At 39.5% G+C, this 13,049-nt stretch overlaps 1 protein-coding gene across 6 annotated transcripts in view; it reads left to right on the forward strand.

The window, feature by feature from the left end:
• Positions 1-6,654: 6,654 nt before the first annotated feature.
• The window catches only part of dnajc6 (DnaJ (Hsp40) homolog, subfamily C, member 6), a 51,005-nt gene continuing 44,610 nt past the window's right edge, over positions 6,655-13,049 (forward strand). For 2 of the 6 annotated variants that reach the window (XM_051707156.1, XM_051707158.1), the window contains exon 1: positions 9,917-10,367. In XM_051707156.1, the coding sequence (XP_051563116.1) occupies positions 10,175-10,367 (193 nt within the window). In that variant the 5' untranslated portion in view covers positions 9,917-10,174. Of the gene's footprint in view, positions 6,766-6,801; positions 6,992-9,916; positions 10,368-13,049 lie in introns of those variants that run through there. The other 4 variants (XM_051707157.1, XM_051707159.1, XM_051707161.1 and 1 more) reach the window with 3 other exon arrangements.

Below are 13,049 nucleotides of genomic sequence, written 5' to 3' on the forward strand. Positions count from 1 at the left end.
TGATTGAACAGTACTGACTGGCATTTTCAAGGCTTTGGATGTCTTTTTATAACCTTTTCCATCTTTATAAAGTTCCATTACCTTGTTACGCAGGTCTTTTGACATTTCTTTTCTGCTCCCCATGGCTCAGTATCTAGCCTGCTCAGTGCATCCACGTGAAAGCTAACAAACTCATTAACTATTTATACACAGGCACTAATTGCAATTTAAAAAGCCACAGGTGTGGGAAATTAACCTTTAATTGCCATTTAAACCTGTGTGTGTCACCTTGTGTGTCTGTAACAAGGCCAAACATTCAAGGGTATGTAAACTTCTTTTTTCTGTTATCATTATGATTTAAAAAGGAGCCAAACAACTATGTGATGATAAATGGCTTCATATGATCACTATCCTTAAATAAAAGACAGTTTTTTTTTGCATGATCAGTCATATTTTCAAAATCAATGCCAAAATTTCACAATTTCTGCCAGGGTATGCAAACTTTTGAGCACAACTGTATATCAAAGGGAACAGCTCCTGCCGGAATGCTGCGGGAAGAGGTAGGTGTCTCGCTGTGGCGAAGAACTCGTTGCCGGTGGCAAGGCGGAGAGACTCTTCGCTGGAACACTGCAGGGGGCAGGTGAATCATTCGCTGCAGGCACAGAGAGTCAGGCGATGAACATCCTGATGCATCTTCAAGGAAGTCCCGTCCGCTGGAGGGTGTCCGTCGATGGCGAAAAGAGGGCTGTTCAACATGAGATGATTGTCACTGATTGTCGTAATTGAGACGAGACGATGACGTCTTGAAGGAAGAAAATTCTGAAGAAATGGTGATTTCGCACCCGCTTATATAGGGCAAATATGCGCCTAAAAGGGCGGGGCTCAAACACCATTGCCAATCATAAGATTGACGATATTATACAAGAGCTTCAACTAGGTCGTCGGAGAAGGAATTCCCCAAAAGCGTTAACCGCAATGTTGAGCGAACTGAATCCATAGGGAACTAATGTTGCTGCACTTTCCAACCTTCGCCTTTTGTTGTTTCGCTGTCAAACACGACGTGAGAAACCACTGGATGTGATGTGCGAAAATTACCTCAGGAATTATTAAACAACACCTGGATCAATTATTGAGTAAATCCAAAAAATTGGGCAAAGAAATGTGTGATGGAGAGGCTTGCTTCAGAATCAGTCATGAACAATTATGCCTCTTCTTTATTTTCTTTCTTTTTCTGTTTGGATGGAAAATAATGATGCAGATAAAATTAAATTAATAATTTGCTTGTTATAACTAAACAGTTTCATTGCTATGTACATGACTGTTTGTATAAAAATTCGAAATTAAATTCTAAATATAAAAGTTTGAAATAACTGGCATCACATTACATTTTTATTAAGTTTAATTTGTTTTTGTTTTTTTATTGTGTTAAGAATTTTAATTTTTGTTACATTTTGAAGCAGTTTGAAAAGTGTTGAGTTATTAATGGTTCGGTTCTATGTGTAAACATTTTTGTCACCTTCACATGACTATTTAATATAAAGCAAAGTCTTTCTAGCAAGTCAGTCCATTGTCTGCCATTTTTGGAATGCTCTCGGGAGGCTATTTCCAGTTATGCCAGTGCAGCTCCTATCTATTTAAATGGAGAAAGACCAAAATCTCAAAAACGGTTGGTCAAGATTACAATCAAAGAACATATTTCAAATCAGCAATAAAATCTGACAATACTGGTATCATAAATTGTGATTCTTTACCACATATTACACTAAAAAATGCAATTTTCCCGGCTTGTATAGCTAATGTGCATGCGTGTTTTAGAGTTGATTGACAGGTGATGTCTGTATCTAAAATGTGATTGGCTATTTTAACTGTAAGGCAGGACATCCTTTCTGCATCCAATGACCACTGGGTGCTCAGAGCTTCTTGGCTGAGTGTTTCAATTTCTCCTATTCTATTTAATAGAAGTGGCCCATCTCTGCTAAATAATCTCTGTATAAAGTTAAAAGGGCTCCAAATGCCACGTAATTTGCCTATGGATTTTTGGATCAGCTTTTTATCTGTGTTGTATAAAAAGCTGATGTGTGTGTGTGTATTTTGTTGGTTCATGTTTTTCATGTCTTTTATTTTGAAATTCTAGTTCCTGTTTCATGTAATGTGATTCCATTGTCATGTGATTTCATGTTTCCCTCCATGTTCATGTGTCTTGTTTTCATTTGGTTGATTGTCTTGTTATCTTGTTTAGAGTTCTTTGTGTTTATTGGTTATCCTTGTCATGTGTTCTCCCATGTTTATGTATTTAAGCCTAATGTTTTCCTTTGTCTATTGCCAGATATTGATTGTTTGTATGTAATTTGTAGACTATGTCAAGTCTAGTTATGCCTAGCCAAGTTTATGTTATGTCAAGTTCATGTTTATGTTTACTTCATGTTTGTAGTTAGGGTTTATGGAATACACGTTGGAATAAATTTGCACTTGGGTTCTTTACTTCATCGTCTTCATCTGCCTGTCATTGCTGCCAGCATCGTTACAGAATACCTGACCGACCAAAAATGAACCCAGCAGGAGGACGTTTGCGCTCTGGCATGTCAGGTGGACTTTAATGAGGTTGCCCTCAAAGATATTTTTTGTTTTGGACTGATTGAGTCTATCTCTTTGCTGATGCCCAGGTGGTCAGAGTACCCACAGCCTGGCTCAATATATCGACCTCGCCCTGCAGATTATTGAGTCCACGTTCACTGTGGGGGAGGCGGATGCCGAGCCAGAGTTCCATGTCATGGCCGCCGAGCCAGAGTTCCTCGTCATGGTCGCTGAGCTAGCGCCATCTTTTGCCCCGGATCCTCAGCCTGCTCCATGCCATGTCACAGCAACGCCTCAGCCTGCTGCATGCCATGTCACAGCAACGCCTCAGCCTGCTGCATGCCACGTCACAGCAAAGCCTCAGTCTGCTGCATGCCACGTCACAGCAACGCTTCAGCCTGCTGCATGCCATGTCAAAGCAACACCTCAGCCTGCTGCATGCCATGTCACAGCAACGCCTCAGCCTGCTGCATGCCACGTCACAGCAAAGCCTCAGCCTGCTGCATGCCACATCACAGCAACGCTTCAGCCTGCTGCATGCCATGTCAAAGCAACACCTCAGCCTGCTGCATGCCACATCACAGCAAAGCCTCAGCCTGCTGCATGCCACGTCACAGCAACACTTCAGCCTGCTGCATGCCACGTCACGGTCACGCCTGAGCCTGCTCCATGCCACGTCACAGCCATGCCTGAGCCTGCTCCTGCTCCATGCCACGTCACAGCCACGCCTGAGCCTGCTCCATGCCACGTCACAGCCATGCCTAAGCCTGCTCCATGCCATGTCATAGCCACATCTGAGCTATTGGACCTGGAGATGGTTCCCGCCCTTGTACCCACCCTATGGACGCTTCCTCAGGATCAGACAAGGGGAACTTCCGATCCTCCGAATTTGCCTAGACCCTCCGAGCCCTCAGTTTCACCTTGGCTCTATGTCCTTTCGGCTCCACTGTGGTTCTTCGGCCAATCGGCTTCTCCGGGGTCCCTCGTCCCTCCAGCTCTGCCTTGGTCAGTCACCTGGCTTCACATGAGCTCTCCTATCCCACAGCTACGCTTCGTCAATCCGAGCCTGCGGCTCTACCTTGGTCCTCAGTCCCACCGGCTCCGCCTCTGTCCTCCGATCCCCCAGCTCCACCTCGGTCCTCCGAGCCTTGGGCACTACCTCGGTTCTCCGAACCTCCAGCTCCACCAAGATCCTTCGGGCCTTCGGCTACTCTCCGAGCACCAAGTTCCCTGACCCTCCGACTAATCTTGATAACACTGTCAGTGGTAGGTTAAACAATCAGCTGTTGTCAGAAGTTATCTGTGGTCCTGTTCTGGTGAGCACATTTAATTGCATCTTTTATTTATGCAAACTGCTTAGCTGCAGGGTGCATGCAGTCAATTGACTATTTGCACAATGATAAATCCAATGATTATCTCTATCTATCTATTTTCTAATGATTATCTGCACAAGTAGGCTCCTGCACAAATTCACCATATATGCAGGACAAGGAAAGGCTAAATTTCCCCTCGTTAGATGGGAGGATAATAGAGAAAAAGGAAGAACAGACATTGCTCTTTTTTCAGTTTAACATTTATTTTATGTAAAAAGACATTAGATTAGAGGGCGATATTGTCAAAGATAAGGACTTTAGTATATCTAAATGTTCTTCCTCATTTTTCAAAAACAATAATCCTACATTGTATTTTGTTCATTGTATATTCTGGCAGCCCCTGCAAGAAAGTAGCTGAAGAGCCCTGCCGTATAGTATAAACACACAAATGTATTTATTTATTTTTAAATAAACATATGTTGTGAACAAAAGCAAAGTCTCAGAGTATCATTTATTTAACCAATAAAATCGAGATTAATACTAACAAGGAGAGTACCTTCCCTTTTTTTCTTCCACTTCGAGCACTGGGTATGAGACACTAAAACAGGGTAGAGACTGCATCCACTATAATGGATACACAATTCTGATCCCTTATATACTGGATAATATGAATGGTTGGCAACTATTATGGGACACATGACAGAAAGTTTATTAATCCAATTTTAAGCGGCCCTCCGGGAATTCTCCCTGTCCTCCCGATTAGCCACTCCGGCCCTGCATAACAAGCTACAGTAGATATTGCGAACTACAGAAGTAAAGATGAATATGATGCAACCATGCATTTCCCTTATGGCTACATGAGAGAGCAACAGAACAAATGCTTAAAATGACCACAAAAAGAAACTGATTGGAAAAACTGATTGAGAAAACTACTAACTGATGTGTGCATGTGCAGATCTGTTAGGTGTATTTGTGGATTGTGTTGTGCATATGTGTGTATTTGCGAATTGTTGTGTGTGTGGATCAGTTGCGTGTATTTCTGGATTCCTGTGTGCATTTGTGGATCCTTTGCGTGCATGTGTGGGAGGTTATTCACAGTTGCTCCATCTTTGATTTTTAACGGGAATGAAAATGATGCTGAGAGGGATAGACATCTCTTCAATGGCACGCACAGTATAAAGCTGTATAAAGCTCCTAGTTCCCATTTGATTTTCCACAACTCATGTTGTCTGGAGTTTTTTGTCTACTGAATGTTTTGTCTGTGGAACGATCCAGAAACACTTTAAACTGCAGTACAGCCCATTGATGAGACAGTTCCTCTATCCCTCACAGCCTCATTGTCCCTTCAATAATCAAAGATGGTGCTGCTGTGAATAAGGTCTTCTTTTCACTCAAAACATGTATCATCAGCTGTAAACGCGAGCACTTTTCTAGATAGACATCATTATCTGACAGTGTTTACATTAAATCCAGTTAAGCCTGGATCATTTTACATACATAGGCTTCATGCAAAGTTTCTGTTATCCAATCTGTTACAGTAACGGTTTCTGTTCAGATTTTCTGTCGAAATTTTGGTGCAAAGACTAAGTTTACTTGTTGACTTGTTGTAACGTTTTGGTCTGAGGTGCTGTGAGGACGCACACTTATAAAGATGCTTTCCCATTGGCTGCATGCACGTGGCCATTCAATAAAGTCATTTATGTGCGGAACTTGTTTAGCTTTTGTAGGCTATCGAGTGAATAAAAGATAGAAATATTTTTCAGTCCCCTAAAAAATTTTTTTTTTTACCATTTTGAACCGGAACACCACCCGCCCTTTAAATTCACTCTCCGGACACAGTCCACCCTGCCCAATTTCCATCCCAAATATTAGGTAAAATGACAGCCTCAGTCACCATTGAATAGTGACTGAGGCTGTCTGTCCCTAACATTCTGACTAACATCTCCTTTTGTGTTCCATGGAAGAAAGAAAGTAATATAGGATTAGAACGACAAGAGGGTGAGTAAATTATGACAGAATTTTAAATTTTGGGTGAACTATCCCTTTATGAAACCCGTGCTTCTCTCTTAAAACTAGCTCCAGCATTTGACTGGCAACAACTTAAATCACATATGCCTTCTCACCAGCTGTAGAAAGTTGTACTCTCAAGGGTTTGATACATCCGCACTTCCGCAGCAGCGCACGGAGATACATTAATCCCCTAGTTTTACGAATCCTACTATACTGAAGGCTATGCTCATGAATATAAATGAGGTCACATGAACGCTCCAGAAATGTTATCTAGCAACGTCAGCACGACTTAATTAATATCCGCTAGGCTACTCCCACAGTAGGATTAGTAATTTCTCGACACCGGCGTCTGTTCTCTGCATCACGGAACTCCTAGTCATACTGAAATAAGCACAAAGCTAAAACGAGCTTGATCTCCCATTAGGAAGACTATTTCAGAGACATCCTTAATGTCACTGAAATACAGCTGTAACAAGTTAATCAGCGATAGATTAAGGGAGTCCATTTCCACAATCCATTCTGTGATTTCCTATATTTGGACAGTTCATGCATATTTACAGTAGTAGAGATATGGGACAGTTTAAAAATAAAGATGTAAAAAAAAAAAAAAAAACAGTCATTTACTTTCTCTGTTTGCTGATCTAGGTCAAGTGAAATTGGTTGGTGGTCTGTTGTGGGTTTGGCTTGTGTGAAGGCACTGATTCGATGATGATGATGATGATGATGTAGCTCTACATCACGTTTGAGCTCGTGCGTTTGTTCGAAACGGAGCACCATTCGCTGGGACACGCGCCAATCTGACCTTTGACAGGCAGTGAATGACAAATGAAAGGTCAGCATTTCTGAGATCAGCTGGGGCACCGGAGAATGTGAGACAGTGCATCAAAAGGTAGGAAGGAATTCCTGATTGTGTTTCCTTTAAATTTAATAACACATTTAATAATAACGGTTGTTATACTGTACAGCATTGAATAAGACACCTTCGAGCTTTCGCACTGAAATGTTAATATTACATAAACCGTCGTGTCTACCGTGATGTCACGTGAATCGCGAGGCTGGATTTCTGCATTGATCTGTCTGCATTTCTAAGCATTGCGTTGGAGACAGTAACATAGGTGAGGTTGTTTTTTTAATGTCCTGCTCAATTTGTTCATAATGCCAACATTACTGATGCGGAAAATCGCTTTTGGACATTTTTACACACCGATGGGCCTGTTCTCAGGAAGGAATAAGCGACAGTACATGAGTCACGAGTAGCAAAACAGATCAGCTGTTCGGACGCATTTCTAGTCTGATGCATAGGGGGTGGGTGCAGTCATCAGGCTTACTGATCATACCATTATTTTTATTATATATATATATATATATATATATATATATATATATATATATATATAAAAACAGAAATGTTTATAAAAGATGCATGATGTCGAAAATGGCGTTACTTCATCTGATCCATGTTTCTCTCTTGAGATGAATGTATATGAAACAGAGAGCTGTGTATTGGTTTTATTGCATTTAATATGTTACCTGTGTTAAGCACATGGTCCGTTTATGACGGTATAAAATGTGAAGGGAAATCCTCTTGCATCATTATAGAGCTGAGCGGAAGGGCGCGCGCCCTGCCTCTGTTTCCATGGAAGCAACATTGTATGCCTTCGCAGTCGAGACTGGCGACTGTACGTTGTAATATTTGGCTACTCGTGACTGATGACCACGTCAAATATAATTCAGCTGAATTTGAGGGTCGTTCAAACCGAACCTATTCTTGCGCAACAACGAATAAAACAGAACAAACGTCTCGTGACACCAAAACAGCACAAAACGCGTTCAGAGAGAACGGACCCTTAACCAATATGAACCAACATCAGTTATAACTTTTTAGGTAGACTGTTGTATATATTAGCCTTCTAACTGCATGGAGCAATCAGGTTAACAACACTGTAAAATGTCCAAAAACACCAATACCACACTGGCTAAGTAACTACCATTAGTCTTGAAGCAAGCCACCAAAACTTAAGCTGTTCTTATTATGTTAACAATTAATCCAAACCCACCCATGAATCCAAGACCAATTCATTCAGCCAACATATTAACAGATACACTGAGGTCTGAATGTCATCAGACATGTCAGCTTTGTAAATAGTGATAGTTTAATCAGTGTAGTTTTCAATCAATGCCACAACACAGATATGCACAAGTCGTTATAAACCATTAGATCTGTTTCTACAATACTGTTTACAAGAATTGTGCAATGACATTTATCATAAAGACCTATCTGCATTGCCTGTTGGTTCGATTATGAGACATGAGTGATTATGAGTAACAGGCTTTGAAAATGATCACAAGATGTGTTAAAAACTAACCTCTTTGTGGAGTGTAACATTAACAGGCAAGCCCTAGGCCTTTTGCTAAAAGCTGTTGTAAAGATGACTTTATAGCATATTTAACATAGCCTGATATACAAGCATTGTTGTTGCTGGTTGAGGTGTTTCCTTTCAAAAAATCTTATCCAAATGCTTTTCATTGTATATTCTGGAATAACTATATTGACATTCTCTTGAGCTCCTTGCATTCAAATGGTACTATTTAAGTGGGATTCAGGCAATTTCATAAGATTATTTCTTTAAAACTTTGTGTGTGTAGTGTACACTGATGTCCTCCAGCTGACCCAAGGTTGGTTTTATTGCTTGTCTTTATAACAATGAATATAAAGAAATGAATCCAAGTTAGCGTTAAATTGATAATTAATGGTAGACAGCAACCAGAACCTTTCTCTCTGTGACACTTCCTACATGCTGTGTTCTCAGTTTTACTTTTCTCAAAGGGTTACCCAGGATCCAGCTTTCTTATGAGAAAGAATGCTGTCCCAGTGGCTGCCAAGCAATGGGGTCATGAAGGGAAGCATCAAGTAGCTCAATTACAGATAAATCATCCAAAAAGGAAGTCTTGCACTTTCACTGGCAAAGCACTGAACACTATATCAAGGTTACTCATAGACTATAAACTGTGAGAGACTTATATAAAGAAAACAATGCAAAGCCCAAACAATAACAAAGATGTTTATTTTGTACTGCGATCCATGGATCAGCCATTCAAGTAGTTTATTTTCTTTATTGGACAAGAGAGACACATTTTGATTGTATTTTGAAGTCTTAAATACTTCAATCTTTATAAATGGGTTGTTGTTGTTGTTATTTATTTATTTATTTATTTTTTACAAATGTTTAGCCTATTTGAACATGGTAAATATAGTTAGTGGCAGTTCTGCGAATGGAAACGCCTTGTTGATGAGAGAGGTCAACAGAGAATGGACAGACTAGTTCGAACTGACAAAGTCTAAGGTAAGTCAGATAACCACTCTGTACAAATGTGGTGAGAAGAACAGCATCTCAGAATGCTATTCTGAGATGCGGGTTGGCACTGTTTTGGCAGCATGAGGGGGACCTACACAATATTAGGCAGGTGGTTTTAATGTTGTGGCTGATCGGAGTAGATATATATATATATATATAAACATGTATAATTTTTATTATTTATTTGTAATAAAACTATACTGAGATATAAGATATAATGAGAGTTTGGGTTTAAAATGTGCTGAATTGTCATGATATCACAAATAAAAATGGTTTAGAATTTTTTTTAAATAATAATTTAAATTAATATTTTATAACAATTTAATTAGTATTATAATAATATAACAATAATCTATTTATTTATTATAATTGTTATTATATATATATATGTTATATATAATTTTTATAAGTATATACAGTATATATATATAAAATTATAAAAATTATATATATAAATACATCTATCTATATATAAATAATAAAAACTAATAATAAATAAATAATTATTATATTATAATACTAACTAAAGTATTATAAAATATTAATTTAAATCATCATTATTACAATACTATTATTAATAATAATTAAATAAATACATTTAATTCAATATATAATATTTACTTAGGCTTTTTATTAAGAATAAATCTATAATATACTTATTAAAATAATCGGGTATAAAACTAGCACTTTTTTCAAAGATATGAATGTGGATTCAGGCTGAAGAGTCAGATCAGAACTGGCCGCATTGATTGGCTGACTAGCAAATGCGGCGCTTGATGACACACCACCCTCTTCTCTCCTGCAGCTAGCGGGCGTATGCGGGGTAGTCTTGCTGAAAACTACATTATTTCCACCCTCCGCACAGTCTAACAAAACATGTGCATTCCACTAGTGTTTTGAATCCGTCATTTTTGTACGTCTATGTGATTCCCAATTGTGCTCATGAGCCTGCTAGGTGGCTACAAGAAAAAGAGCAGTTATGATGGCTACGAATCTTTGCAGCTGGTCGATAGCAGCGGAGACTTCTGCATCGGGGGAAGAAGCGGCGGCGGCGGCGGTTTGACGACAGTAACCCTCGGCAGCGCTAAGACAGGCCCGGCGCGACAGGACGACTACAGCACCATGGACAGCTCAGGTATGTCGACGGTGGGATGGCGCACGCAAGCCAACCGCTTGGTTTTATACGCATGAAACAACCACAAAACGTGTGTTTGGTGTCTGTTTTTATGTCGTTTTGGTTGTATTTCATTATTCTAGGTTGCTATTGAAATATTTGTAGCCGGTGTCCGCCGGACGCATGTCTTTCATGTCGCCTGTTTATGTGCTGTGTCATGATAATTGACCAAAGTCAGAGTTCTGGCGCATTAGAAAGCCACAGATACTACTTTGACTATATTGTGTATAAATGCCATTTTTACTAGCCCCAGTTGCCATGCATGGAGTTTGCCTTGGCCTTGCATGTAATTGGCTTTCTTGCATGCAGTTTCACATGGACTGGGATAGCAATATCTAAGACAGTGTTCACTTGTCTTTCTGTTTAGTGAGATTGCTGCTGTTGTACTGCAGTGGTCTGGGATGAGAGTTGGCTTTCAGGTCTGAGACAGAGGGGTGTGAGGAAGCGCTAGTGTCAGGTTCAGGATATAAAGAAATAACCCACTATGTGTGTCATTTTAACTTTAGGGTCTTCTCAGAGCCCCAATCTTTCCTTCAAAGACCATATACTATAGTGTCTAAATTAAGTGTATAAACTGTAAGTCTACTGATCCTAACTTCTGAATTTTCTGAATTAACTATATCAGGAATAGTTTTTAAAATGAGGCAAGACCAGACATTTTTCAGTTTGTACAATGTGAAAGTGTCGGAAAAGCTGGGTTGTGGATTCTGCTGTTGCTTCTGTGCAGTTGCCATGAAGTAAAGGACTCACTTGCAATCTAGTCACTGTGAATTTAGAGAGAAATTTTAATTTTAGTGAAAATACTGACCTTAATCAAACCAGTATTCATTTAGTTTCATAATTATTCATTATTCAGTAGTTTTTGAGCATTTTGGTTGAAAAGCATTAGCTTTGTTCTGGCCTGTAGGTGATCTATAATTGAAAAGCCAGTTGGGTCTTGTTGTAACAAGACACACAAGCACACAGTCATACACACATAAACACACAAGAGGCTGCACATCTCAGAGCTGCTCTCTGTGACTCAAAGGTGCTGGATGAAAAGAACAAAAGACAGGGAGAATGTGAAAATTAAAATTTAAAAGAGGAAATGTGTTAGAGAGCCATGCCTTTATTTTACAAATCTACTGATCTGATCTTTGTGGTCAGAACAGCCCTCTCTCTCTCTCTGTCTCTCTCTCTCTCTCTCTCTCTCTCTCTCTCTCTCTCTCTTTCTCTAGCTGTCCCTCTCTGACACATACAAGTGACATTTGGGCTTTTTGTGTGATTAAAGGGACATTAGTAAGAGTTCAGAGACCCTGTGCTCTGTGAGAGGGGCAGCCTTGGACTTTGAAGTCAGCTAGACCTCCTGTGAATTTGCTCACTCAATATAGAGCTCCTCTATTGTCGGTAAGTCCGACAGGAAGCCCACTCTCTGGCCGGCCTACTATTAGAGCGATGCCAGGCCACCCTGTTCTGCTAGCAACAAGTGGGAGGCAGACAGCTGTTGTGTGTGAGTTTGTGGTGTGTGCACCAGTGAAATGACTCTGGGCGGACATATCGCAAAGGTTCTGCTCTATTCCGCCCAGTGTTTATGCTTGTTTATGCTTTAATAATGGTAAATGCATTAATCGTGATTAAGAAAAATGTACGCGTTAAACTTTTTTAAATAATTGCATGCATCAACGTGTTGACTTTGACAGCTCTAGCTATATTATATTATATTATATTATATTATATTATATGAGACATTAATATTTATAATCTCACAAGATTACTGATCTAAAACAGGTTGCAGAGTGTTTTCTCTTCCCATATATAATATAGTCCATATACTGTCTAGCTCAGGAGCTGTAGTTGAGTGACTGTGGGATGATTTCCTCTGGTGTGACTCACACTAACATTGGTAGGATGTGTGTCCTACAGTATTAGAATGTTGATGCATGATATTGGTTGACCGCCCACTACTGGAGCCGATTTCTGATGAAAATTAGTGTCTCGTTTTTCTGAGTGTGTGTGTAGAAGAGGTGAAATCTGCAGCTCAGCTGAGTGGAAGGTGGCTGAGTCAGACTTTTAATTTGGGTGTGGTCCAGTTTGGTGGACATATAAACACCTATATAGACACATCAGGGACTGTATTACAAAAACATCTTATCTCTAGAATCCTATCTTATCTGTTTTTGTAACATGGACTGAACAGAACTTAAAAAATTTAGGCAATCAGTTACATCATTTTATTTGAGTTCATAAACTCCCAAGTTTAAGTTAAAGTGATAGTTCACCCAAAAATGTTAATTCTCTCATCATTTACTCACCCTAATGCCATCCCAGATGTGTATGACTTTCTTCTGCTGAACACAAACAAAGATTTTTAGAAGAATATTTCAGCTCTGTAGGTCCTCACAATGCAAGTGATTCGGTACCAAAGTTTTTAAGCTCCAAAAGGACATAAAGGCAGCATAAAAGTAATCCATTAGACTCCAGTGGTTTAATCCATATACTGAGAAGATTTGCATTCTTCATGCATATTGCCACCTTCTGGGCAGGGAGGAGAATTTTAGGGAAAAACGTAAATATTGATCTATTTTTTATCCACACTTATCATAATGTTGTCTGAAGATATAGATTTAACAACTGTAGTTGTATGGATTACTTTATTCTGCCATT

Source organism: Myxocyprinus asiaticus, chromosome 9 (genome assembly GCF_019703515.2).
Source record: "Myxocyprinus asiaticus isolate MX2 ecotype Aquarium Trade chromosome 9, UBuf_Myxa_2, whole genome shotgun sequence".
NCBI lineage: Eukaryota > Metazoa > Chordata > Actinopteri > Cypriniformes > Catostomidae > Myxocyprinus > Myxocyprinus asiaticus.